The sequence below is a fragment of the Palaemon carinicauda genome, chromosome 17 (genome assembly GCF_036898095.1).
Source record: "Palaemon carinicauda isolate YSFRI2023 chromosome 17, ASM3689809v2, whole genome shotgun sequence".
Classification (NCBI taxonomy): domain Eukaryota; kingdom Metazoa; phylum Arthropoda; class Malacostraca; order Decapoda; family Palaemonidae; genus Palaemon; species Palaemon carinicauda.
In genome coordinates this window covers 42,764,632-42,792,572 of record NC_090741.1, presented here as the reverse complement: position 1 = coordinate 42,792,572, position 27,941 = coordinate 42,764,632, and the positions used below count along the sequence as shown (strand labels likewise).

Sequence of the window (27,941 nt, the reverse complement as noted above, 5' to 3'; positions counted from 1 at the left end):
TGGACACAAGCTGTGGAAAGACTAATGGGAACAGATATGTAAAAGGATAGACTGCAAGGACTTGAAACTAAGCAGTAAGTGAATTGAAAGTTGTTACATTTATTATCATTTATTAAAAATTTATTCTATACAAAAAGGAATTTTGACGAGGGAAAATCCTATTTTTGAGGAGGTACTGCATGGTCTCCATGGACTTTCCTGTGAAAGGCTAGAACAGGGAATCCAATATGACATGAGAACTAAAGAAATATTCTCTCTCCTGCTCTATGACCATTGCATCACATGCAAAGCACAGACCCAGTGTATATAAGAGAGACCTGAGTTCACGCCCTATTGAACTCTACATAGCACCTCTAGTGCTGAAAATTGGCTGCTATGGGCGACGTTGTTACTACATCACCGCATAGACAAAAGAACTAATGCTACGGGTACCTCGACTTGCACTCAACCGCCACCTCGCATGAATTTTTGCTAACTGGTCAATACCAGCCATATTGCGATGACTGTTTAGTACCCTTGATAGTTGGGCATTTGTTGATGGAATACTCCACTTATAATACCGAAAGAAATAGATATGTTTGAGGCTAGAGGTGAGGATGGCAGGTTCATCCTTGCCAAGATTCTTGGACATGGTGTCGTACTATGCTAGTGGTAATTTTAGATTTATTTCTGAAGTAGGTCTTCTGAAAGTCATTTAACTTTTATAATGACGTCTTTGCTTTTATAGTGTTAATTGAATATTCTGTTATTTTTTATTTATGATAAATGATATTGGCATCAATGGCCTTAGATGTCAGAATGTCTACTAACAAACTACTACTCTCCATATCATCCTTCCCCTTATCTCACCATCTGATTCTCTGCCTCTCACTCAGTCTCCCCCGCCTTCCAAACGAGGTCTTTCCGAGCCCTCCTCATTCCCTCCCGCCCATCCATCCTCAACACGTGCCCACAGTCTCCCCCTCCTTCCAAACGAGGTCTTTCCGAGCCCTCCTCATTCCCTCCCGCCCATCCATCCTCAACACGTGCCCACAGTCTCCCCCTCCTTCCAAACGAGGTCTTTCCGAGCCCTCCTCATTCCCTCCCGCCCATCCATCCTCAACACGTGCCCACAGTCTCCCCCTCCTTCCAAACGAGGTCTTTCCGAGCCCTCCTCATTCCCTCCCGCCCATCCATCCTCAACACGTGCCCACAGTCTCCCCCTCCTTCCAAACGAGGTCTTTCCGAGCCCTCCTCATTCCCTCCCGCCCATCCATCCTCAACACGTGCCCACAGTCTCCCCCTCCTTCCAAACGAGGTCTTTCCGAGCCCTCCTCATTCCCTCCCGCCCATCCATCCTCAACACGTGCCCACAGTCTCCCCCTCCTTCCAAACAAGGTCTTTCCGAGCCCTCCTCATTCCCTCCCGCCCATCCATCCTCAACACGTGCCCACAGTCTCCCCCTCCTTCCAAACAAGGTCTTTAGGAGCCCTCCTCATTCCCTCCCGCCCATCCATCCTCAACACGTGCCCACAGTCTCCCCCTCCTTCCAAACAAGGTCTTTCCGAGCCCTCCTCATTCCCTCCCGCCCATCCATCCTCAACACGTGCCCACAGTCTCCCCCTCCTTCCAAACAAGGTCTTTCCGAGCCCTCCTCATTCCCTCCCGCCCATCCATCCTCAACACGTGCCCACAGTCTCCCCCTCCTTCCAAACAAGGTCTTTCCGAGCCCTCCTCATTCCCTCCCGCCCATCCATCCTCAACACGTGCCCACAGTCTCCCCCTCCTTCCAAACAAGGTCTTTCCGAGCCCTCCTCATTCCCTCCCGCCCATCCATCCTCAACACGTGCCCACAGTCTCCCCCTCCTTCCAAACAAGGTCTTTCCGAGCCCTCCTCATTCCCTCCCGCCCATCCATCCTCAACACGTGCCCACAGTCTCCCCCTCCTTCCAAACAAGGTCTTTCCGAGCCCTCCTCATTCCCTCCCGCCCATCCATCCTCAACACGTGCCCACAGTCTCCCCCTCCTTCCAAACAAGGTCTTTCCGAGCCCTCCTCATTCCCTCCCGCCCATCCATCCTCAACACGTGCCCACAGTCTCCCCCTCCTTCCAAACAAGGTCTTTCCGAGCCCTCCTCATTCCCTCCCGCCCATCCATCCTCAACACGTGCCCACAGTCTCCCCCTCCTTCCAAACAAGGTCTTTCCGAGCCCTCCTCATTCCCTCCCGCCCATCCATCCTCAACACGTGCCCACAGTCTCCCCCTCCTTCCAAACAAGGTCTTTCCGAGCCCTCCTCATTCCCTCCCGCCCATCCATCCTCAACACGTGCCCACAGTCTCCCCCTCCTTCCAAACAAGGTCTTTCCGAGCCCTCCTCATTCCCTCCCGCCCATCCATCCTCAACACGTGCCCACAGTCTCCCCCTCCTTCCAAACAAGGTCTTTCCGAGCCCTCCTCATTCCCTCCCGCCCATCCATCCTCAACACGTGCCCACACCATCTCAATCATGACACTTATCACCTTTGTAATCTTTACTATGCCTGTCATTCTTCTTATTTCATTATTTTCTTATCCATTTTACTCTCAAGCCACCCCTCTCCAAAGACTTCTACCACTGCCACTCTACAACCCTTCTCTGTAAGTCTTCTCATTTTCAGCAGTAATCGCCAAATCCTCTGCATATAGCAACTCCCACAACTATTCATTTCTGATCTCTTCACTTAACACATCCATGACCATTATAAGTAAAAACAAGTATAATACTGACACCCAAAATCTGTTATTATTTTATCCTTGTTCTTTTGTACATCCTCTCTGCTATTCTAACCACTTCTCTTCATCTCAACTATTCTAACCACTCTTCTGGGACTTTCCTCTTCCTCAAGCACCTAAAATTTCTCTTGTGATTCTATCATAAGCCTCTAGTTGTTCCTACACTTGATACAAACCCTCATTCTTTACTAAAGGAGATATTCTAGCGCGAGCTGGAAAATACGGCAGAATAACCTTAACAAGGTCGTTAATGACCGGGCAGGTTATTACCCACCTGTTAGTGGTGGGGGGGACCGCCGGTCGGTAGCTGCTGTTTACTTTCAATCGAATTCTAGCCGTCGCAGTGGTAACACCGCTGCTCCTGCTTTTATTTGACTGGCAGACTAGCCTTTCTCTTTTGGTTTTTTGATTAATCCTTTTTCTTTTTCTTTGTTTGATGTGATGTCCTCTATTATGAGGAAGTGTTCCGGGCGCCTTTATGTCGCCGCTGGAGGTGGATCCTCTTTCCCTATGTCCTGGCTACAGAGGTCATAGGTGTTCTGAGGCTCCCCCTGCCAAGTATGTAGAAGTGGACATCGCAGTACCTCCTCCTCCCCCTCCTCCTCCTCCTCGCCCTCTTCGGAGGCTAGGAGGGAGAGAGAGAAGAGGAAAAGGAGAGCTCGCACTCCTTCGCCCAGACGTTCTCGCCGAGGGCACAGGCGACATAGGAAGAGACATAATCGTTCTCGCTCTTCCTCGCCTTCTGTCTCTTCACGAGATGTCTCGCCGCAAGACTATAAGCGCTTTCGTCACAAACTTAAGAAGAGCGCTTCCTCCTTACCCTAACATAGGGCATCAAGAGCGTACGCGCCAACATGCACATACGCTCCAACAAGAGCATAGCTCCATCACGCGCCATGCGCTCACCTGCTCAGCCGTCAATCCTGCGCAATGGCGCTCTCTTGCGCGCCAGTGCTCTCCTACGTGGCAGCGCTCTCCTGCGCGCCAGTGCTCTCCTACGCGCCAGCGCTCTCCCACGTGCCAACATTCACCTGCACGTGCGCATACGCGCCCAACATCTCACTCTCCTGCGCGCCATACTGCGCACCATTCTAAGCGCCAGATAAAACCTGCGCACCATCCTACGCGCCAGGTAAAGCCTGCGCACCATCCTACGCGCCAGGTAAAACCTGCGCACCATCCTACGCGCCAGGTAAAGCCTGCGCACCATCCTACGCGCCAGGTAAAACCTGCGCACCATCCTACGCGCCAGGTAAAGCCTGCGCACCATCCTACGCGCCAGGTAAAACCTGCGCACCATCCTACGCGCCAGGTAAAACCTGCGCACCATCCTACGCGCCAGGTAAAACCTGCGCACCATCCTACGCGCCAGGTAAAACCTGCGTGCCAACTTGCTACTGATAGCAGGACTTCTGACAAGTCAGCCATGCTGCCTTCTCCCACGCGCCAACCTTTACCAACGCGCCAGCCTTCTCCAGCGCGCATCCCCAAGGATATGCTCACACGCTCGTGAATCCTTTCCTAGGGATGCGAGCCAACATTCTCCCACGCTCCCGCGCGCCCTGCATGAATCCACTGTGTGCCCGCGGGCTAGGGAACTTTCTCCTGCACCCGCGCGCTAGAGAACTTTATCCTGCGCGCGCACCATACGACTGGCACAGACGTGCGGGAGCACTCTCCCGCGCACCCGTTTACGCCTTCACCTAGATGTTCTCGCCGAAGAGACAGGCGATATAGGAAGAGACATCATCGTTCTCACTCTTCCTCGCCTTCTGTCTCTCCCCGAGATGTCTCGCCTCGAGACTATATGCGCTCTTGGCACAAACCTAAGAAGAACGCTCCCTCTCGTCATCGTTCTGCCTCACTGTTGTCTTTCTCTTGTGAGGGATCATCTAAGAAGCCAGGAGCGCGGCTAAGGGCAAAGCACATCCTGACCTTGAACCCTCTTCTTCGCATAATAGTTTGAGGGTCTCCGTTCGCTCTAGAAAAGTCAGATAGAGCGCTTCTCCTCGCTTTCACTCCTTATCTTCAGAGAAGATCGCTCTCACCTTCGACTTCTCGATCTCTGACCATTTTGGGTCTCGTGACAAGGAAACTTTGGTTTTTCGGTGCGCTATCCCTTCGTTTTCTGGCAACTCAAGTTGCTGAAACCTCGGGCTCTCGTGCATTTAGTCTCGCTGACACTTTGGTGTCTTGTGACAAGGGAAACTTCTGTTTCCCATTGCTCTGACCCTTCGGGTTCTCGCAACACAACCTCTATGGGCACACACGATCACGCTGAACCTTCTGGTTCTCATGAAACAAGCATCAAGAGTTTTACTCTTATGACAGATTCTTCAGACTCTTGTCGCGTGGAGTGTTCGCGTTCGCTCAAAAAACACTGTGCCCATGACCATCGAGAGTTTTACTATTATGGCAGTCTTCAGACTCCCGTCACGCAAGGTGTTCGCACGCAATTAGCGCTACACACGCAAATCTCCGGTCATACACTCGCGGGGTCAATCCTTCGCTCTCGTGTTTCAGATAGGACAACCTCCCCAGTTCCTTTGCTCCCTAATGAGTTAAGGATTAAGAGTCTCTCGGAAACATCGGAAGAATATGAAGGGGTTTGGCCCTTCTTCTCTTCGGTTGAGAGCAGGAGGGAAAGGGAAAACGTGTTACAGAGGCTAAAAGTAAACGCCCAGATAGCAGTGACGTAGAACACAATGCTGAGGGCTTCGGCTGCTCTGTTCGTTATCCTGCGCTTCTTGTGGCAGCTCATAAGCTGCCCATGTTACAAGGTAGCACTCGTCAACCTGCAACTTGATCAACTTGTTGGGAAACATAGATTGCTGCCAGGAGGTTTGCCTCCAGGGGTTAGAGAACCTCCCCTTACGAGGGAATGATAACCTTCCTCGGAATTGGGCTGCGTGAGAGAACCACCCCCCTTCCGAAGGAAAGCTTCCCCACTTCAGCCATTCAGCAACCTTCCCTCCTTCATGAAGAGTTGCGAACAGCTCGATTACCTCTGCTATCTCGTCCCCGAAGACTGTGCTTTCTCCCCTTGAGCTGGGGAAATAGCAAGTCTAAGGCTTGTTCCTTCTTCGGGGGGAACTTCTCCCTTGTTCGCGAGAGAGATTATTACGCCTACACTTTTTTTCCCATAAGAGCTGGGAGAAAGCTTGGCTCAGGTGATGTCCTCCTTCGGGAGGCCTTCTCTCTCGTTCACTAGAAGGAGATTATTACACCTATGTTTTTTCCATAAAACTGGGAGAAAACTTGCCTTAGGTGATGTCCTCCTTTGGGAGAACTTCTCTCTCGTTCGCGAGGGAGAGATTATTACACCTATGCTTTTTTCCCATAGAACTTGGAGAAAACTTGTCTTAGGCGATGTCCACCTTCGGGAGAACTTCTCTCTCGTTCGCGAGAGAGATTATTATGCCTATGCTTTTTGTCCATAGAACTGGGAGAAAGCTTGTCTTAGGTGATATCCTCCTTCGGGAGGACTTCTCTCTCGTTCACGAGAGGGAGATTATTACGCCTACATTTTTCCCATAGAACTGGGAGAAAACTTGTCTTAGGCGATGTCCTCCTTCTGGAGAACTTCTCTCTCGTTCGCGAGAGAGAGATTATTACGCCTAAGCTTTTTCCCATAGAACTGGGAGAAAGCTTGTCTTAGGCAATGTCCTCCTTCGGGAGGACTTTCTCGTTTGTAAGAGAGAAATTATTACGCCTACACTTTTTCCCATAGAGTGGGGAGAAATCTTGCCTTAGGCAATATCCTCCTTCGGGAGGACTTCGAGGGAGAGGTTATTACGCCTACAATTTTCCCCATAGAGCAGGGAGAAAGCTTGTTTTAGGGGAGAACCTTCCTCCCATTCACGAGAGAAAACTTGTAGGAGTTTGCTGATCCACGCTCCTCCCCCTTACGCTTTTGGTTCTCCTCCAGGGGCGGACCGAGAGCCTTGCCTTAAGCAGCGTTCTCCTTCGGTAGAACAAATTTACCCTGCGGAGGAGTTATCTTCATCCCTGACGTTCTCTCCCTCATGCTGTAAGGAGACGTCTTTTTAAACCTACTGGTTCTCCTTACGTAGACCCCTTGGGATCTCGTGACGATCATCCTTTCGGCGGGCGGGATCGGGAGCCTTTGAATCCTCGTCATGTTGATCCTACGGGTTCTCATGACCTTGGGAGTCCTTCGGTCGCGCTGGACTTTCAAGTTCACACGACTTGGAACTTTCGAGTTTCAGTTACGCTGAATCGTTGGGCTCTCGTAACAATTAGCACAGTGTGTCCGCGCATGCACGAAATTAGCGCTATGCGCGCTACCATCATCAAGAGTTTTACTCTTATGACAGAGAGTCTTCCAACTCTCGTCAACGGTCTTCGCCATTACCTGCAGACGGGGTGTCTGGAGGTAATGGCGAAGACCGTTGACGAGAGTCGGAAGACTTCTACCGTTCTTCCCCTTTCGATAAGAAAGATACGAGATGTAAGACATAAGGTTTGTCTGCTACTCGCGTCTCCACTTTACCTGTAATAGCACGTGAGGAATAAGCGCTTCCTGAGGACTCCTCGGGAGAGCTGCTGTCGAGGGACTTGGAATCCTCCTATTTAAGGACTCTAAGAACTATGTGTAATATCTCATGCCTCGGCGATTTGCATCTGTCTCCTCGACCTCTTGATGCTTCAGCCTTAGACAGGTTATGTCGCCTGATTGGTAACGTCTCTGACTGGTGTTTGACAGTCTGGGGTTCGAGTCCCGCTCAGACTCATTAGTGCCATTAGTGCCTGCAACCTTACCATCCTTGTGAGCTAAGGTTGGGGGGTTTGGGGGAGCCTATAGATCTATCTGCTGAGTCATCAGCAGCCACTGCCTGGCCTTCCCTGGTCCTAGCTGGAATGGAGAGGCGGCTTGGTCGTTGACCATATAATATATGGTTAGTCTCTAGGGCATAGTCCTAACTGCTAGTGCAATGTCACTGTCCCTTGCCTCTGCCATTCTTGAGCGACCTTTAAACCTGGTATGTTCGCCGAGATCAGAGATGTCAACCCTTCTCCTCTGATCTTGGATCCCCTCACGGCGAGGCTCACACCGGGCTAATCCTCGAAGAGACACACTACTCTTCCAGGCTCTTCTCAGTCACAGAAGCCTCGACAATGGAAGCGACTTCAATGTCCCTTCTGGCTTGACACCAGGCAGTCCCTACAGGAAGTCCTAACTGCTGGGGCCAAGACAATGGATTTCTTAACCGCTACAACAGCAACCATGTGGAGCAATTGGGTTCTCAAAAGGAAGGAATCAGTAGTTCCTAGACTTCCTTTTGTACCTCATTGAGGAAAAGCTCCTCTCAGTCTCGGCGATTAAGGGCTATCGCTCAGCCTGGAGCCTCATCTGTAGACTGAGAAGGGGTTGACCTCTCCGCCTCAGAAGACATCACCTTGGTTGATTTGGGGTTTTGAGTGATCTTGCCCCTCAGATGAGATTAAACCATCACCGTGAGACGTGGTGTCTTACGTTCCCTGAAGGGTCTGCCCTGTGAGCCCTTAAGGGCCTCAGGCTACTTTCTGATCCTTAAGACCGTCTTCCTCGTACCTCTGTCCTCGTCACCCATTCTAAGGGATGGGGGAGGGGGGAGTGTCTCTCAACTTCGTACTGGGCTTGGTGGCTAGACTCATAATCCTTCATCTACCGATGAGAGATTTCAAGAATTTCAGTTTTCCACCCTCAATAAGGTAACACAGGATACAGACCAGTCGTTACTGTGCCTAAAGGAATATCTGAAGCACACCAGACCTTTCAGACCACGTCTCCGTCATCTCTTCCTTAGTACCAACAAGGTAAAGAAGAGAACCTCTTGCAACACCATCCCTTTCTGGCTCAAGAAAGTTATTGCGAGGTCTTTTCACGGAGACCCAGAGGCAGCATAACCCAGAGCCCATCAATTTAGGGGAGTGGCTGCCTCACTGGCATTTAAGAGAAATTTCTCAATCTCCCAAGTCTTAAGTGCTGGGGTCTGGAAACGCCAATCTACATTCACCGCTCACTATTTGAGCGACGTTACACATAGGTCTCTAGACACCCTTTCTATAGGGCCTATTGTGACAGGTCAACGGGTGCTGTAGCTACCTTACGCCCTTTCAGGGGACAGTAACCAATGGCTGAGGATACTGGGTTACACTAGGTTTTAAGAAGGACATCCATCTATCTTCTTTGTCTCCTTCTCCCTCCCATCTGGGGATCCTAGTCTGTATCCAGTTTCAGCTGGACTCGCCAATGGAAATAGGTATGATACTCATCTGATTCCTCTCACAGGGTATAAGTTATACTCGTGGTCACGAGGTTCCCCTTTGCAAGGGTGGGGGAATCCTAAGTTTGAAGGGGTCCGAGTTGAATGTTCCTGACCCACTTCATCCTGAATCATTTGTTTCCTTGAAGCTACAGACCTTCAGTCGTGCTGAGATTATGGAGATCTACAAAGAAATAAGATTAACGGAAGATTGCTGCTTCAAAAGAGTCTAGTCTGAGGACTATCTTCCCTATGAATAGGGAACACCTTGGCCACCCTGGCCTCAAGACTAAGTCTCCTATAATAAAGAATGAGGGTTTGTATCAAGTGTAGGAACAAATAACATACTTATAACAGAGTTTGTATTTTTCCTAACATACAAACCTGAATTTTTTACACAAATCTTGCCTCCGTCACCGCCCCCTAGGATAGTCCTTGCTAGAATCTGATTGAAGGTAAACAGCAGCTACCGACCGGCGGTCCCCCCACCACTAACAGTTGGGTAATTACCTGCCCGGTCGTTAACGACCTTGTTAAGATTTATCTGCCGTATTTTCCAGCTCGCGCTAGAATATCTCCTATAGTAAAGAATTCGGGTTTGTATGTTAGGAAAAATACAAACTCTGTTGTAAGTTTGTCATATCTACAAAATCACAGAAGAGCTTATGGTTTCCCACAAGCCTCTTTTCCTGTGGCTGCCTTACTCTAAAGATTGCATCCACAGTCCCTCTCCCCATCATGAATTTTTACTGCTGTTTCTCAATCTTTACAATCTTTCTCAGTCTCCATCTAGTACCCTATCAAAAACTTTCAAATCATGCTCTGGTAGTTCAACTCCCCTGTAGTTTTCAAACCATGTCCTGTTAGTTAAATTCCCCTGTAGTTACCACATTCCATGGCATCACCTTATTTTAAACATTAGACTTAGCCGGTGGATATATATACCTGTATAGCTAACGTCTCTGACGTACGGCAGAAAATTCAAAACTCACGGGCAATCGTAGATTGGGGAGCTAGGTGTACTACTAGCGCCACCACTCGCCAGGATACTGGAACTATTCCACAAGTCCTCAGTTCTTCTCTGCCGCTGTGGTGACAACATTGGAACTTTCATTTCATGCTCGTGCATAACCTCCTGTTTTCTACTGCTTTGGTGAAGTACTTGTTTTTTGGTTAATGGCATTCGCTTGGTTGGATTTTCTTACGACTTTTCTTGAAACTCTTTTTGATTTGACTATTTTTGACCCTTGCTTGTTTGATCTCTGGATATTCCAAAATGGCCGTAAGACCCGCCTTCCTAAGGCCTCGATCGATCCCCACTATTTGTAACAAATGTAGAGGTAAAATATGTCAGTTAGGGGATCGATCTGATGAGTGTGTTATTTTTTCTGATACCGAGTGGCATGAATATGAGAAGTACACTCGTAAGTTAGAGAGAGATAGGGTTAGAAGAAGCTCTTCTCACTCTAGAGAATTTTCCTCTCCCCATGTACCTGTACCTATTCCTTCCCCTGTAGTGGTAGTCCATGAACCCCCTACTAGCACTAACGAGCCTTCACTGATGGACATGATGAAGGCGATTCATGCCAAGGTCAAGTCGCTTGCTACGGACAGGAACCAGCTAATGTCCGACGTTGAATTGTTGAAAAGTGCCAGTGTTAGTGATAAAAGTGCGAAGAATGTGTTCAGTGTTGCGGAGGGTACGTCTGTTCGTACTTGTCGTTCACCCAGTCCGAGACTGCTTTCAAGCTCCCCAATCCCTGGGAGAAGGAATGTCAAACGACGAAAGGGAATGATAGGTTTTAACCCACGAACAGACATCCCCTCACGAGTTGCGGTTGACGTTGCACGTAACGATCGCCCTTATCATGGAAGAGGTGAGGCTAAGTTCTCCTCATCCTCTGATGACGTCAACATCAGTAGAAAAAACTGGCATCAGGATTCCAGACCTCTCGAGGAAATTAATCCCTTCAGATCAAAGTCAACGTCCTGTCTGCAGTCATTGGAGCAGTTCAGAACGTCTGCCTTCATCGGATGAAGGTACACCCGCCAAACGTCCCCTTAAAACGTCTGGTATGGTTGCTCCAGAGACCCCTTTGCAGGGTCACGGTTCTGTGGTTTCGTCTGGACGTTCCAGACGTGACGTGAGTGCTGTTATTCCCATTGTCATCAATGACGTTGCGGAACGGACGTTACCGAAATCACGCTCTGACACACTTGTGACTGACCCTAATTTTAGCATGCTGCAGGCCATGCAGATGAGACTTTCCTCATTCATGCAGTCTTACTGTCCAGCCCATGAACGACAGGAACCCTCGCTTGCGGAGCGTCACGGTTCTAATAAGCGTGACCCTTCTCACCATGCTTCCAAGCGTGAAGTTTCACGTCACGTTGATGTGACCCCCAGTATTCAGCATGCTGCCAAACGTGACGCCGAGCGTCAGGTTCGACGTGATGTTGAACGTCAGTCGATGCAGCCATGACGTGACGTCGATCTTCCTTCTCTTCCTGCTAACCATCGACAGGCTGATGCAGGTTGTCAAGCTGTTCCACACAGTCCTGACACTTTGTTGATTCGCCGCCTCGCAAGCACGTCGAACTTCCGGATGAAGTTTTTTCGGGGGAGGAAGTGGATGACCCCCTTTCCACAGCTGTACCTTTGGATACTTTGTCAGAGGAAAAGGAACCTAGATCCTCACAACAATCTTTAGATTTTAAAAAGATTATGACTGTTTTTAAGGCAGTTTTTCCTTCACATTTTGTGCCTGTTGCACCACGCTCTCCTCCTTCAGAGTTCACCTTGGTGACGTCTACCCAAGCTCCCCTATTTACTAATTGGTGCTCTCTCGGTCGTCTAAGAGAGCTTTGCGTTTGCTGGGAGACTGGTTGCAGTCCAAAAGGAGTCTTGGCAAGTCAGCCTTTGCCTTCCCCCTAGCTAAGCTTGCTTCTCGTTCGAGCGTCTGGTATGAGACAGGAGAAGTTCTCGGCTTGGGAGTACCTGCCTCTGCCCAGGGGGACTTCTCAAGCCTGGTAGACTCTCCTCCTCGTCTGGCCATGAGATGCGCAAAGATTTTTTGGACCACTTTGGAACTCGACCATCTGCTCAAGGGCGTCTTCCGTGCCTTTGAAGTGTTCAACTTTCTAGACTGGGCATTGGGAGCCTTGAGTAAGAAAGTGTCTGTTTTTTTAGTATTAATGAGTCTGTGGTTCAGATTATGTCCTACATGGACAAAGCCGTAAGGGACGGATCTAATGAGCTTGCTGCTCTTTTTACGGCGGGTGTCCTTAAGAAGAGAGAGACGTTGTGCTCCTTCCTGGCTACAGGAGTTACTCCTTGCCAGAAGTCGGAGCTTCTGTTTGCACCGCTTTCTCATTCGCTTTTTCCCCAAGAGCTTGTGAGGGAAATAGCTTCATCGCTAGCCTTGAAGGACACCCATGACCTGGTATCTAAAACGGCTCGCAAGGTGCTGCCTTCGTCGTTTTCAGGCAGCAGACTGAAGCTGGACACCCCTGCATCGAGGTTCATTCCTCCCTTTCATGGTAGAGCCTCCAACAGAGGCAACTCTTGCTCTGATGGAAGACGAGGTAAAAGGAGGGGAGCTAGATCAGGTCGTGGCAGAGTCTGACTGCTCTCAATTTCAGACAGCAGTAGGGGCCAGATTGAAGAACTTCTGGCAGGCTTGGGAGAGAAGAGGAGCAGATCAGTGGTCCATCCTCTTGTTGAAGGAGGGGTACAAAATAACCTTTGTAAAGAAACCCCCTCTAGTCCAAGAGCCGAAAGATCCCTCTCCCAGATACCGGGAGGATGCAAGAAGACAAGCTTTGCGCCTACAGGTGTCCCTTTTGTTAAAAAAGTGGGCTGTGGAGAAGGTGCTAAACCACCAGTCTCCAGGCTTTTGCAACTGCCTCTTCCTAGTTCCAAAGAACTCAGGGGGTTGGAGACCAGTGCTGGATGTGAGCGTGCTCAACGCGTTCATTCTGAAATCGAAGTTCACAATGGAGACTAACAAGTCTGTGCTAGCAGTAGTAAGGGAAGGCGACTGGATGGTCTCTCTAGACCTCCAAGACGCATACTTCCATATCCCGATTCATCCGACCTTCCAACACTATCTAAGGTTGGGTCTCCTAGTCAACAAGGAGAAGTCTCAACTGACCCCATCTCAAACAATTCTCTATTTGGGGATGGAGATACGGAGTCTAGTTTTTCGGTCTTTTCCATCACCCACAAGGCTAGAACAAGCACTCAAAGATTCGTTTTTACCGAAGGAAGAGCCTTTGTTCTGTAAGGAAGTGGATGAGTCTGCTGGGAACACTCTCGTCACTGGAGCAGTTTGTTTCCCTAGGGAGACTCAATCTTCGCCCTCTCCAGTTTCACCTCAACCAGCATTGGGACAAGGAGAAGGGCTTAGAAGCAGTGACCATTCCGCTTCCAGAGACGGTGAAGAGTTGCCTGAAATGGTGGGACGACAATCTCAGACTTCAGGAGGGCCTCCCTCTAGCACACAAGAACCCAGACCATGTGTTGTGCTCAGACGCCTTGGACTCGGGGTGGGGAGTAACACTAGGCAAACTAGAATGCTCAGGTCTATGGACCAAAGACCAGGAGTCTTCCCATAAACCAGAAGGAGCTTCTGGCAGTTCTTTTGGCCTTTCAGAGTTTCGAAAGACTAATCCGAAACAAGGTAGTGCAAGTGAACGCAGACAACACCACAGCGTTAGCCTACATCTCCAAGCAAGGCGGGACCCACTCGCAGTCCCTTTACTTCACTGCAAGAGAGCTTCTGGTTTGGACGAAGGAGAGAAACATCACCTTACTAATAAGGTTCATACAGGGAGAAAGGAACGTGATGGCAGACTGCCTCAGCAGAAGAGGCCAAGTCATTCCCACAGAATGGACTCTGCATCAGGAGGTTTGCGAGAAACTATGGCGGATATGGTGACGTCCGTCCATAAACCTATTCGCAACCTCGAGAATGAAGAGGCTTCCAACATACTGCTCTCCAGTTCCAGATCTAGAGGCGGTCCACATCGACGCGTTCTTGCTGGACTGGTCTCACCTGGAAGTGTTTGCGTTCCCCCCCTTCAAAATCCTTTACAAAGTCCTACAAAAGTTCGCCTCTCACGAAGGGACCAAGTTGACTTTGGTTGCTCCCCTCTAGCCATCAAGAGAATGGTACACCGAGGTACATCAATGGATGGTGGACATACCAAGAAGCCTGCCAATGAGGTTAGATCTGCTCCAGCAACCGCACATGAAAAGGTTCCATCAAGACCTCCACGCTCTTCGTCTAACTGCCTTCAGACTATCGAGAGATTCTATAGAGCTCAAGGCTTTTCAAAGGAGGCAGCTAGAGCGATTGCCAGAGCAAGGAGATCCTCTACCATCTGGATCTACCAGTCCAAATGGGAGGTGTTTCGAGATTGGTACAAAGTCACCTCAATTTCCTCGTCCGATACCTCTATAGCCCAAATAGCTGACTTTCTGCTACACCTTAGGAGTGAACGTAACTTTCCCTCCTCTACCATTAAAGGTTACAGGAGCATGTTGGCTGCGGTTTTCAGGCACAGGAACCTAGACCTCTCGAACAATAAAGACCTTCAAGACCTTCTCAAGTCCTTCGCGACTTCCAAGGAGCATCGGATAGTGACACCAGCTTGGAATCTGGATGTTGTCCTGAATTTCTTATGTCTGAATAATTTGAACCTTTACACTTAGCCTCTTTTAAAGATCTCACCTTAAAGGCACTTTTTCTAGTGAGTCTAGCAACTGCGAAGAGTTTGTGAGGTTCATGCCTTCAGTAAGAACGTTGGCTTCTGTACTGGAAAGGCAGTATGCTCCTTGCAACTTGGTTTCTTGGCCAAGAATGAGCGTCTTTCCCATCCATGGCCGAAATCTTTTGAGATTCCCAACCTGTCAGATGTGGTTGGTGACGAGATAGAAAAGGTCCTGTGCCCTGTGAGAGCTCTTAAATTTTACCTAGACAGAACCAAGAATTTACGAGGCGAGTCTGAAGCCTTATGGTGTTAGGTCAAGAAGCCCTCCTTACCGATGTCAAAGAACGCCTTATCGTATTTTGTCAGGTTCTTGATTAGAGAGGCTCACACTCACTGCGGTGAGGCTGACCTTAGATTGCTGAAAGTAAGAACACATGAAGTCAGAACTGTGGCAACTTCAGTGGCTTTCAAGCAAAATCAATCCCTATGAAGCATTATGGACGTAACCTTTTGGAGGAGTAAATCTGTGTTTGCTTCACATTATTTAAAGAATGTCCAGACTCTTTACGAGGACTGCTACACTTTGGGACCATTCGTAGCAGCGAGTGCAGTAGTGGGTAAAAGTTCTACCACTACATTCCCCTAATCCTAATACCTTTTTTCTTCTCTTGAAACTATTGTCTTGTTGGTTGTATTTGGAGACTGGGACAGTCTTCTGCAATCCTTTGATTTTAGCGGGTGGTCAAACTTGTTTCTTGAGAGCGCCCAGATCAAGGGTATTGGTTGAGGTCCTGTCATAGGGGTGTTCACCCCAGATATTACAGCTCCTAGAGGTCTTTCAGCCCCCTGAGTGGATTGCTGGGCTTCATGAGGATAGTGGACTAATGAGGCAGAGAATCATAAAAGTCAGCTTCCTTATCAGGTACGAACCCTTAAGTTTTTTTTTATCAAAACTCTTGAGTTGTATTCCTATGTTGTTTACTGCTGGTCTCTTACCCTCCACCAAGGGTGTCAATCAGCTATATATATATCCACCGGCTAAGTCTGATGTTTATAAATGATATTTTCATTATAAGATAAATTTTTTAACATACTTACACGGTGGATATATATAATTAAACTCCCTCCCTTCCGCCCCTCTAGAGACCTATGGGCAGAGAAGACCTGAGGACTTGTGGAATGGTTCCAGTATCCTGGTGAGTGATGGCGTTAGTAGTACACCTAGCTCCCCAATCTAAGATTGCCCGCGAGTTTTGAATTTAATGCCGTACGTCAGAGACGTTAGCTATATATTATATCCACCGGGTAAGTATGTTCAAAAATTTATTTTATAATGAAAATATCGAGTTTAAATATAGATACCAGTAAACTCTCCTCCCAGCCTTTGCACATTATTTTCTCTGCCTATACAGCTCTTAATAAATTCAGCACCCATTCTTGCCCCTTTGTAGCTAGTCTTGACCATTTCAATTTAAAATTGATGGACATGGTGCTTAATCATTTTTTATTTATCTCCATACTAGCTTCCCTTCTATACTTTCTATCTCCATCACTGACCCCTCCACCCTTGGTGCTTCTCCCAGCTCATCTCTCTTATTTTTATTATTCAATAGTTTCTCAAAATAGTCTCCATCTCCTTTTAATTTCTTCTTCCTTATGTAATATATTTCCATCACTATCCTTGATGATGCCCAGTTGACCCGATACTTGTCTTGATATCCTTTTCTCTTTCCCTTGTTCCTAGCCTTTCTTCCAATTGCTCTACCACTCTTCAAATAGCTTTCATCCTCGTATCTATTGTTTCTTCTGTAACATTCTTCTGCACTCTGTGCATATCTTACTTTTCCGTCCTTAAATGCCTTAGATTTTCTTTCAACTGACTTTTCTCCTCTGTATCCCACCATCACTCTCCTTCTTTCGACATGCCATATCGATTAGTTTTCCCTCTAGTTCCTCTTTCTCTTACACATATTTCTTTCACAACCAGCCAGATATTTTTCACTCTTTTATCCTGTCCAATTTCTAAGGTTAAGCTTCCTAGTCGTCGCCTCTAACAACCCTCGTAAATTGCTTGCCTTTTTCGCCTTTAAGATCCTAAACCTTAATTCTAGATCTCCTCTTTCTCTTCTTGGGTTTTCTATCATTCTTAAAATCTATTTCTACCAGTCTATATTGTTTAACACATGCTTCCCCCAAGATCACTTTACAGTTTATCACTTTGTTTTTGTCAACTCCTCTAACCAGGATGTAATCTATTTGGCTTTCTACTCCTCCACTTTCATAAGTTGTCAGGGTTTTATTCAACTTTGGAAACCAGGTTCATACATACCAATTCAGAACTCTGAGCCATCTCTCATATATACTTTCCATCCTTCTTTCTAATTCCAAACTCATGCCCTCCATGTACCTCCTCATATCCATCCTTTCTCTTCCCTACTCAATCATTCATGTGTGCTCCTATCATTAGCTTCTCTTTCACTGTTCTTTCGGGGGCCTCAAACTCTTGTCTAAATAATTCCGTCTCTTGTTCTTGGCAACCCATCTGAGGGGCATGTGCTGAAATTATATCTAGTATCCAATTCCTTATTATAATTGGAATCTTTAAAAGCTTATCATTTATTCTCATTACTTCTAGCACTTTTGCCTTCCAATTATTACCCATCATAACCGCGACCATGTTTTTTTTCCCTCCTCTGACCTGTTATAATAGAGCTTATATCCATTTCCTATCTCTCTAGTTCCAATTCCTTTCCATCCGTAAGGGCCAGACAATGTACTAATAACAATGTACGGGTCTCATCTTCAACTTTGTATGGTGGATGAACTTCAGGGAAGCCATGTGTCCCCAAAAGATAAATTGCAATTATGGCCAGAGAGGTCCTTATCTGGCTTAAATTCTTTCAGGAAAATCATGAAAAATTGCAATCTCTTTCTGGACATGAAAACTCAGAAAGGAACCGAGGCTATTGTCATTCATAAATGAAAAATAATTAATTGAATAAATATACTTATCAAGGTTGATCCCAACCCCCAAATTCCTTAGTCATGGTTTTCACCACAATTTCTCAGTTAAGAATGCATAAGGATTGGATAATGGCATACCCAACATCAGTAAAACCCATGTGTTGCCCCAAGATGGGAACAGTTGTCTGGAAAACGCAAGTGTCTACATCCCAAGTTGAGGCTCATACCATCACTTGCAAAACTTATCTGACCTCTACTTTCTAACTGAATCAAATTTGGTTGAATAACCCAGTCTACTACTTGATCTTTGCTGAAAGAAAAAGGGGGTGGTTCCCGTAGAGATCACTAATCCTTTTGTTTGAGTGGGGAACTTATTTTGTGGAAGGTGATATTGACTGGGAAGAGATGGAAGATTTTGTTTTGATAGAAAGGGAAGGCCCTGACAATCGTTGGATAATCGATTTGTAGAAGACGACTTTTCCATTACCTTAGCTATTCTGCCTAAAGGACTGGTCCTGACAATCAAGAGGACAACAGAATTTTTTTCCATAATAGCCTAGGTGGAATCACACCACAGATAACCCATATGCTCATGTTTACAAAATGCAGTTGCTATATTCTGTGCTAATTCCATTAAGCAATCTAAAATGCTGTCCAGATAATCTAGCATAACTTTGTATTTTTATCATTGCTCATTCCATTCCTTGAAGGTCACAATTGCTATCTTGCCTAAAGATTCTCCCTCTCTTTAATTAACTATATCACAATTATCACATATTGGTAAGGTAAGACAGTATTATCCTCCACTGTGAAGCAGCAGTCTTAGCCCTTCTTCATTGTATGTTGATACTTTTCTTAGATTTTATTTGATATGGATCCAAAAGGGAATTCTGGTGCCCTCGCCTTAGAGTTGGGAACCTGGTTTTGTAGCAATCTCTCACTATCTCTTTCTCTGCTTAATTCTTCCGAGTTGTCAAATTGAAAGCAATTGCAACCAGGTGTTGGTCTGTACCTGTTACATAATCACTGTACGAAAATCAAACATATGGCTGTGCTGACATGGATTTTGCCACCGCAGTCTTAGTCTCTGGTGGTCACCATCTTGACACTCGCCACAATTAGGTTTAATTCCCTGGTGGTTGCCATTTTGCCACTCGCCACCATTTGGTCTAATTCCTCAGTATTAGCCACTAGTTATGATTTGGGAAGCTGGTAACACCATGTCATTAACTAACATGTACCATGATTTAGCCACTTGGTAATCATGGACTTGGTGCTTGCTTCCTCTTTGTTTAGGGTTCTCCCTAATGTGAAGCGCCTGGGCGTTGATTTCGGCGAATACCAAAAGCATCTTGAGCAACAGCAGAAGTCTCAGGCTGAGTGATTAAACTAGGCACACTATTAGGGATGTCAATTGCTGATCAACATTGGAAAGTCTAGTAAAGTTAATGAGCGAATTTGCCATGGGAATCCTTTTGTGTTGCAATGAGGCATAGAATTCCTTTGCATCACCTAGCCCTTTGTTACCTTAAAAAGGATTGGGTCAAAGTACAGAATGATTGGATTATTCCCAGTAGTAGAAAGGAAAGTCACGCAAGTACTTTTCTTTCTTTAACCCTATAAAGAACAGCCTCAAGTTTCATGGAAATCAGCTATCTTATAAAAACATGCTATTGCTCTTGTAAAATCAGGCGAAATGTTTTGACTTGGCCATGAAATCACCTATTATATCCTGTAGAATGAAAATACTCTCCTCAATTTTCACATCTTCCTACCCAGAGTAATTAAACAAGGAAGGCTCTGAATTAGTACTAGACTAGCTACTTCACCAGTCTCAACTACTTATGCTACTGTGGTCCTGGCCATTCCAAAGGACTCACCTACTTCTGACACTTGCTAGTTTTATTCTTAGACTACCGAATTCAGGAGAAAAGCACTTCTCACAAAGTTTCTCATCATTGGAGCACTCGTTCATGCAGACGATGGAAATCTTGTGCAGTTCAAGAAGCTAATGCGAGGTTTTCTAACGTTGCCTTTCGAGCAAACCCAAGCCTTAATCTCTTAACACGCACCATTCTATCCAAAAGTACAAGAAAAAAATAAAGTTGTACAATGTAGGTGAGCCACATATATATCCAGAGGAGAACAACTAGCTAATATATTAATTGGATTGTCATAGGTTTATTCAAGTCGTCCACATATGGATGCTGATGGGTACATCTGTGGCTTGGGGATGTTGGGGAAAATATTAATCTTTTGAATTTATTTTCAGAGTAGAAAAGGCTATGAACCTGGGGCTGAGACAATTTATATTTTGATGTTTTGATACAGTATAGCACATAACATTTCTGGATTTAGGCTAGCCCATTGAGTTGGGTGTTTTGACTCAAACTTGTACAGGGTTTCTTGCAAGTTATTAACTAATTTTTTTTTTCTCTCCATGAAAGCTTGCATGCTGCAGAAAGTAAAATGGCAGTTTTTCGTGTAAAGTAACCTGTAAGCAAATCTCATAATGTAATTCATTAATGAATGGAAAATCAAACTAGAAAACCTTATGAAACTTTATTTATTCTTCAACATACAAAACTATCAGAAAAGAAATCCATATTCAATTTTTTAACACAAAGATGTAACGTAACAAAAACAGATCCAGTATCTTCATTTATTTATTGCCCCAAAACCAAAGCTAAATTAAATATAATAGCAAGATTATTTTAAATAAAAATTTCTTGTGCTAAGGCCAATCACTATTCAAATAAGCCATTTATAGAACTTAAAATCATTGGTGCTCATACAGTAGACTATTTTTTTATTCTTGCATATGGATTATTTCGGTCATTCACATGCATATTACAACACTTGTCATTGGTGCATGTACATTCAGTCATTCAAATTAAACAAACAAGTGGAAGAAAAATATCACATGAGCCCTATGGTGTGGACAGGACAAATACTTTCTAACCTCTATAATTCCCTAATGGAAATTTTCATTAAATACTGTAGTTATATTCATACTTTCAAGTGACAAAATATATTAGTTTTCAGGCCTCCATTTATAAAGATGTTAATAACGCTGGTATTGCCCTGAGTTCTAAAATTTTCACAATTGATGAAAATAAAATAGAGTTTCTAACAGATTTTAGTACATTGTTTACATATACTTAGTAATATTACTATGGCATGCATTACTGTATACAATTTCCCTGTTTTGTAAATTTCAACATCATCATCAATTATAGCAACGCCAAAATCCTTTTAATGGTATGTTGAAGCAGTAATATTACTATAGCATGCGTTACTGTATACAAATTTCCTGTTTTGAAAATTTCAACATCATCTTCAATTCTAGCAACACCAAAATTCTTTTTTATGGCATTTTATCGAACCAGTGTACAACTATAAATTTAAATGTAATACTGGATGTTAGAATATAAACTTTAAAGGTTTTCCCTTTTTAATGCATAAATAAATAGTAAATACAGTCATTTGTAAATATAGTATTTAATAATCCCATATTTCCAATGCTCAACAGATATTTAAAGCACTAGTATAAACCATTCAGAATTTTTTATTCTAAATCTTAAACCACCCTTCTAACTTCAAAGAACTGCTTGAGGTAGTAAACCTGACCCACAGTCATGGCTACAAGAACGAGAGCTTCAAACACAGACCACAACACTACGCGAGAATTAGTGTTGTCATTAATTGAGCGATGAATTCTGTCTCTAACTTCCATATAGTCTTGTTCGTGCTTAACACCAGAAAGGGCAGCTGATAGTTCTCGGATCATGTCTTCCATTTTGTTACCACCTTCAGCTATTGAAAAGGGAGAAAAAAAAAATAGATTTAAACAAAGCATACACTTTTCTCTGTAATATTGAAAATTTGGTCCTAAAACAATGCTAATGCTAATCATATAAAAATCTTGAAAAAAACATTTTGATAGTTATTTTACCCATCAATTTATGAAAACCTTTATTTCAGGGAAATGAAGTCATCTATGGAGAAACTATGCCCTTATTTCTGAAATACTCAAGCTTCTGGTGAAATGTCTATTCAAAGCCGAGGTGAGTCGCTGTCGAGTCACTGATGAAGAGGTTAGGCACCCAGATATCAACCTACCATGCCCAATGTTTATGCAACCACCTTTAATCAAACAATCACTTCCACATCAGGGTAACCTGCACCTGCTTATTCTTAATCAGTATGTAAATAGTCTAAAGTCTGGATTTGCATCTAGGAGAATTAAATAAGTTATATCCATCGCCAAATTACAAATTTTGAGGGGTAACCCAGGCTTCTCTTAACTCCAATCTGATGAAGTCTGATATAGGTGTGTACTGTAGACTTTTAGAGTACAGTGTTTGACTTTTCAGAGCAACAATCCTCAGTGTCAGTTGTTGGTTGACAAAATAGCAGTGGCGCTGGAGATTACTGCACCAATTTAAAGCAACCAAAAAAAAAAATATAAACATCAGTTTATTCTAAAATTCATAGCGTTTACGTTGCAAGCTCGCAGATATCCTTTTTGAGCTCAAATCTTTGGGAATTGTCCTGGAAAAGAGGGAATAGGTTTTATTCATAGTTACTTTAATCCCTAGCTATCAGCTAATAAAATCGATCTCTTATGAAGGTTGATACTAGCAAGGATTTCACATTCTGTTAACCAGCCATTAGCCTACACACCTCATTCTCAAGTTACAGCTGCACCAGGCAGACAGTATTTATATAGAAACCCTACCAGCTTTTAAAAGTCAAAAGAGTTTCTAGAGGAAATTCAGTCGGCTTGCTGTGGCCATAACTTCAGGAGGTGCATAGACTAGTGTCTGGTTGGCAGAATATAAGTTTTCCCCCTTAAGATCCTTGCCAACTTAAAAGAATTGGTTTTAGGAAGAAACCTGATTATCACCCTACCTAGCCTGTCTTTGCAAACTTCTTAATTTTGGCTACAGCTTATTACACACTTCTCTGTTATCGCATGAACTGGCTGTCTTGATCCGTCTTGTTTTTTATCTTTCAGAATTGGCTTGGTATTATGGGCATGTTTATGAGCAAACTAGTAGTGGACCACCATCAATTTAGTTTTTTTTTTTTTTTTTACAAGAGGCATGTACATCTAGGCTGCCTTTGTATTGGGAAGACTTCAGGAAGAAAACAGAGATTCTTTTACTTCATAATTAGCAATGCTTGAAGCTGTTGCTGAAGGATCTTTTAAGGCTCCCATTTCTCTTCTGGAAGTTTCTTCCATCTTGCTCTTGGAGCCTGTTTTGAGGAGAGCAAATGTATTAAATGTTTTACTCCTCTCCCAGGAGAGCAAATGTATTAAATGTTTTACTCCTCTCCATCTCACGATATTAACTTTCTGTTGTAGTACCTATTGACGCTGGCGTATGCAAGAACTTCGAATCTCCAGTGGTCGTGCTCCTTTGTAAATTGATGTCATGCAGACTGAGGAGAAGCTTTTGAATGTGTGGGATGATTCCAGGACCCTGCAGACTTTCCGTATGGCGTTGGCGACTGTCTGTTCCACCTACAAGTGAGCTGCGATATGTGCTGAACATCGATGGATCCTCATTGAGTGCTGGGCGGGGAATTTATCTTAACTGCTGCAACATTGCAGATGCTGGCCTCCAAATCCTCTGCATTTTTTTAACCCTGACTTGCTCTCTTCCCTCCTCCCCCCAGTACTCCTTGCCTGACCGTTTGATGAGACACCTGCTGCTCCAATTTAGTCACCGAAATCCTTTCTGCCAGTCTCTAGTGGGACTTTTAGCATTCAAGATGGAGATGGCAAGTACTGTACAATTCACCATCAGGGAACTTGCTGTGGACCTTTAGGCTGTGTATTTCCGATACCTACCGACTCCAGATACCTAGCCATCGGTACAAAAAAGTACTTCATATTTGAGAAACTGATGTACCTTTACCAGATCCTGTAGATCAGACTGTCCACCATTCTCTAAATGTTCACACGTCTCTACTTGTGCTCACTTGAATGGTGTTATTTTCTTTTAGTATCTCGACGAATGATTGAGACTTTGTCCTCCAGGAGGCAATTTCTCTAGGATCAAAACAGATTTCCTTTTGCCACAATCTGGGGATCAAGATCAGCCATTACAAATCCAATACAGGTAGAGGATTGTAGCAAACAGGTAGGTAACGCAGCTGTTCCAGCTCAGTTATAAGAACTTTCGGATTGACAGGGTAATGACTTCTGGGGCATTTTACATCGTTAGAGAAGTTTTTTCTGCACTGGCACCACAACCAGCTGCTATTCCAGTGGAGGTTATGTCAAGTACCAGCATTCCCCCTCTTACCATTTGTTCCTCAAAAATCTGAGATAGAGAAGCACCACTCTACTAAAAGTCTCCCCAGAGAGAGGAATTCCATTCTACTTCCCACCTCTAAAGTTGCTGCTGTTCACAGACACATCAACTGAGGGATGAGATGCACACCTAAGGAACCAGATCACCAATGAAGAAAAGCACCTGTTGGAAATGCGAGCACTGCAAATAGTATTGCAAGCTTCCAAACAGTTTGACAGAGCCCTCGGTAACGTTGATGAGCAATAACACTCCTATCGTGGCCTGAGTCGTCAACTGAGGGGTCACCATTTCACAGACATTTTGCAAACTGGCTCAGCAGATCCACAGTTAAGCATTCGACAACGCGACAAGAGTTGTCAGCACAGTTCATTCCAGGCAAGAGGAATATCCTAGCAGACAGTTGCTCATCGGGGACTGGTAGTACTGTAGGGTCATAATGTTTCATACATCACTGTGTGGTGGAAAGGCTTCTTTGTTTGCCACAAGGTTGACCAAAGGAGCTTCCGGTATTCTGCTCACCAGTTCCAGACATGTCTGCAGCACCTAGTATGCTATTCGAGTCCTGTCCTCCCAAGGAACAAGAACCCCAAGATGGGACATGACTCAAGTACTTGGGCCTTTCAAGCTCCTGAGAAAGGCACCAATAAGTGTCTAAATCCCTAGACCATTTTCCTGCTAACCTTAGCTGTGGTGAAGAGTATACGAGCAGCATGACATTCCATACGTCATAAGTTATTCTGAAAAAAAGAAAGGTCTAGACCCGAGTTAATGACCAAAACTTCGCCGAACTAAGCCGTAAACAAATCCAGGGTCGAGTCCTTCTCCATCTCTAGCATGGATTGGTATGATCTACTTTAATCTGGGACAGAACTATGGAACTAGTATCTACCTGAAGAAAACTCAACAATTCAGGATGAAACACCAGAATGATGAAAACATCCACACAAACACTGGTTCATTCTGGCTATGTGAGACAATCGGGAGCATATATCCTGCAACCTACGAGGGGAAAGAGAAGAAAGGACCATCCAGATCACTAGCATTACGTAGTCAGGGGTATTAAATCCACTTAAACTTCAGGAAGACCCTGTCAGTGGCCAAGTCTCTAAGGCATGAGTCTGGAAATCATCCACTAGATTATACACTTCAATTTGGAGCTATAGTCACAACAGACAGACAGTTTTGTCTACAAACACTACCAGCTTTAAAAGCCAGTAGAGTTTCCAGATGAAATTCTGTGTGTTGCAGACGTAACTCAAGGAGGTCCATAGGCTCGTGGCTAGTTGGCGGAATGTAAGATTTTTCTCCCCTAAAAGCCTTGCCAACTAAAAGAATTAAGTAAACCAACCAGTTTGCTACCCTAGCTAGCCTATCTCCCTTCAAAAGCAGACTCTATAGCAGACTAAATACATTTCCCTATCTGGTTTGTTACAAACTGTTTCGTCCATGAATTAAAGCTGCTCCCTTTTTTCCAAGTCAATTCCTAAAGGTTTGTGACAATTCAAAGGTCATATCTGTGAATGTATGATCTAATAAAGATTAAAAGAAAATTCCAAACTTTGCTTACTGAAGTGTCTGAAATTTAACTGTTTAGCCTCTTACTGACCTAAACACAAGAACCAAGGCTGCACAGAATTAGAAACCCTATTTTGTTGCTAAATGGAAATGTATTCAAAATTAAGAGATTTGCCAAAACTGGTTGCCAATCTCAGTGCTGTCATTACAAATCTAAATAATGCAATATTTACAACATGCAAATATAGTGTACCTAAGCATAGTACACTCAACCACAGTAGTGTAAAGTTGAGTGCCCTCCGAATCCTTAAGAAGAGAGACATACAGAAGAGGACCCGCACCATCCTGAATAAATTGATCAACCTCAACGGTGGCAAACTTCGTATACCACATGAATGCCAGGAGTACATCAATATCTCGGGGTATACCCTGACTCCTGCACAGGAACAAATCCTCAAGATGGGCCTCAACTGCCACTACGTGACCAGACCAAGGCCCACTGATAAACGCCTCGAGGTCGAGCTGCTACTTGACTCAATCCTCGCCCTTCAAGATCGTGGCACCCTGCGAACTACTGATGCCCTCCAGCCCTTGCTTCTTGCTGAGGCCCTCACTGAAAGGGGTCATTACACCAGTGGTATCGTCACCCAGGACATGAAGGCAGCTGCCAAGGAACTTAAGCAGATTGCTGGTGTCACTGTTCGTAGGGCAGACAAGACTGCTGCCTTTGTGCTTATTGACACAGAGGAATACCACAAGAAACTCGACAACATCCTGGCTGATTCCTCCAAATTTGTGCGCCTCACTAGAAACCCTATCGAAGAAATCAAGAAAGAGGCTAACAAAACCATCGAGGCTGTGAATGCAGCAACCAATGCCATACACCTGCCAGTTATTTCAGGGGATTTCTGGCCAGGCTACCTTTATGGTAATGTGAAAACCCACAAGCAGGGCAACCCCCTACGCCCCATTATAAGTCAATACCCTACTCCGACTTACCAGCTTGCCAAACGACTGAATGCCATCCTGACGCCCTACATTACAAATCGTTACTGTGTAGCTTCATCCGCCGAATTCCTGGATAAAATTAAGGACTCTACGTGTGATGGAGTTATTGCATCGATGGATGTAGAGTCTTTATTCACAAACGTGCCTGTGGACGAAACCATAGACCTTACCGCCGATAGGGTCTATAGGGACGACTCTACACCATCTCTGAACATCCCTGAACCAGCCCTTCGGACCCTGCTAGCCATCTGTACGAAGAGGGCCCTCTTTACCACCCATCGAGGGCATACCTACTTGCAGAAGGATGGTGTAGCGATGGGCTCACCCCTGAGAGTTCTATTCGCGAATTTTTACATGGGAATTGTAGAAGAGAGGGTGTTCTCCCGTGTAGAATGCCCCTTTCTGTACTTTTAGGTACATAGATGTTACCTTTGTGAAAGCAAGATCAAGTGATGAAATCAAGACTTTGAGGAGGATGTTTGAGGACCATAGTGTACTCCGTTTCACCCTCGAACACAGCCAAGATAATCGCCTCCCGTTCCTGGATGTCCTAGTCACCTCGACGGAGAATGGATTTCGGACCACAGTGTATACCAAACCCACAAACCTAGGCATGTGCTTGAATGGAGACAGTGAGTGCCCCACCCGATATAAGAGTTCTACCATCAAGGCTTACATCAGGAGGGCCCTGTCGCACTGTTCCACCTGGTGCGATACACACAAGGAACTGGACCGAATATCCCAAGTACTTGTCAACAATGGATTCTCCAATAAGCACGTCCAAAAGGAAGTCAGGAAAGCAGTAGACAAGTGGTACGAACCTGACCCCGCCGAGAGAATTGACAGTAGCAATAACATCAAGCTATTTTACAGAGGACATATGCATCCGAATTACCTGCAAGACGAGAAGGCAATGAAAGAAATCATCAAGAATAATGTACAGTATTCCCTACTGAAGACACCCAGAAATTGGACTTCATTATATATTACTAAACGGCCAAGATGAAAAGCCTTATTATGAGGAATAACCCAGCGCCCCCAGAGCAGGATTTCTTAAAGACGACGAATGTTGTCTATGCATATCAATGCCCTATCAGTGGTTGTCCCGGGAATTATATTGGCATGACAACTATGCGTCTTTCCAAGAGAATTTCTTGCCACGTACAGCAAGGGGCTATAAAGAATCATGCCCTACAAAGACATAACACCCCTATTTGTCGAGCTGATATTGTCGGTAACACCAAGATTATTGGTAGCGCCCCAGATAGTCGACGTCTACGCATCCTAGAAGCTCTACTGATACAGCGAGATAAACCCACCCTTAATACGACCCAAGAGATGTTTTTGTTACCATCAAGCTGTCGTATTGATACATCAAGAAACCCCCATCAAG

The 27,941-nt window shown here is 45.1% G+C and overlaps 2 protein-coding genes across 3 annotated transcripts in view; one reads left to right on the top strand and one right to left on the bottom strand.

Annotated features, from left to right (window-relative positions):
- Positions 1–27,748, top strand: LOC137656704 (uncharacterized). Of its 2 annotated transcripts, none has more exons than XM_068390927.1 (3): positions 1–74; positions 21,684–21,766; positions 23,071–27,748. In XM_068390927.1, the coding sequence occupies exon 3, from the start codon at positions 25,685–25,687 to the stop codon at positions 26,960–26,962; it is 1,278 nt and encodes a 425-aa protein (XP_068247028.1). In that variant the 5' UTR covers positions 1–74; positions 21,684–21,766; positions 23,071–25,684; the 3' UTR covers positions 26,963–27,748. The 2 variants fall into 2 exon arrangements, with proteins under 2 accessions (XP_068247028.1, XP_068247027.1); XM_068390926.1 differs by having other exon boundaries at positions 21,684–21,875; positions 22,720–27,748.
- CHOp24 (transmembrane p24 trafficking protein CHOp24) overlaps positions 20,249–27,941 on the bottom strand; it is a 40,923-nt gene continuing 33,230 nt past the window's right edge. Inside the window, exon 3 of the mRNA XM_068390928.1 lies at positions 20,249–21,515. Within this exon, the coding sequence (XP_068247029.1) occupies positions 21,280–21,515 (236 nt within the window). The 3' untranslated portion in view covers positions 20,249–21,279. The remainder of the gene's footprint in view (positions 21,516–27,941) is intronic.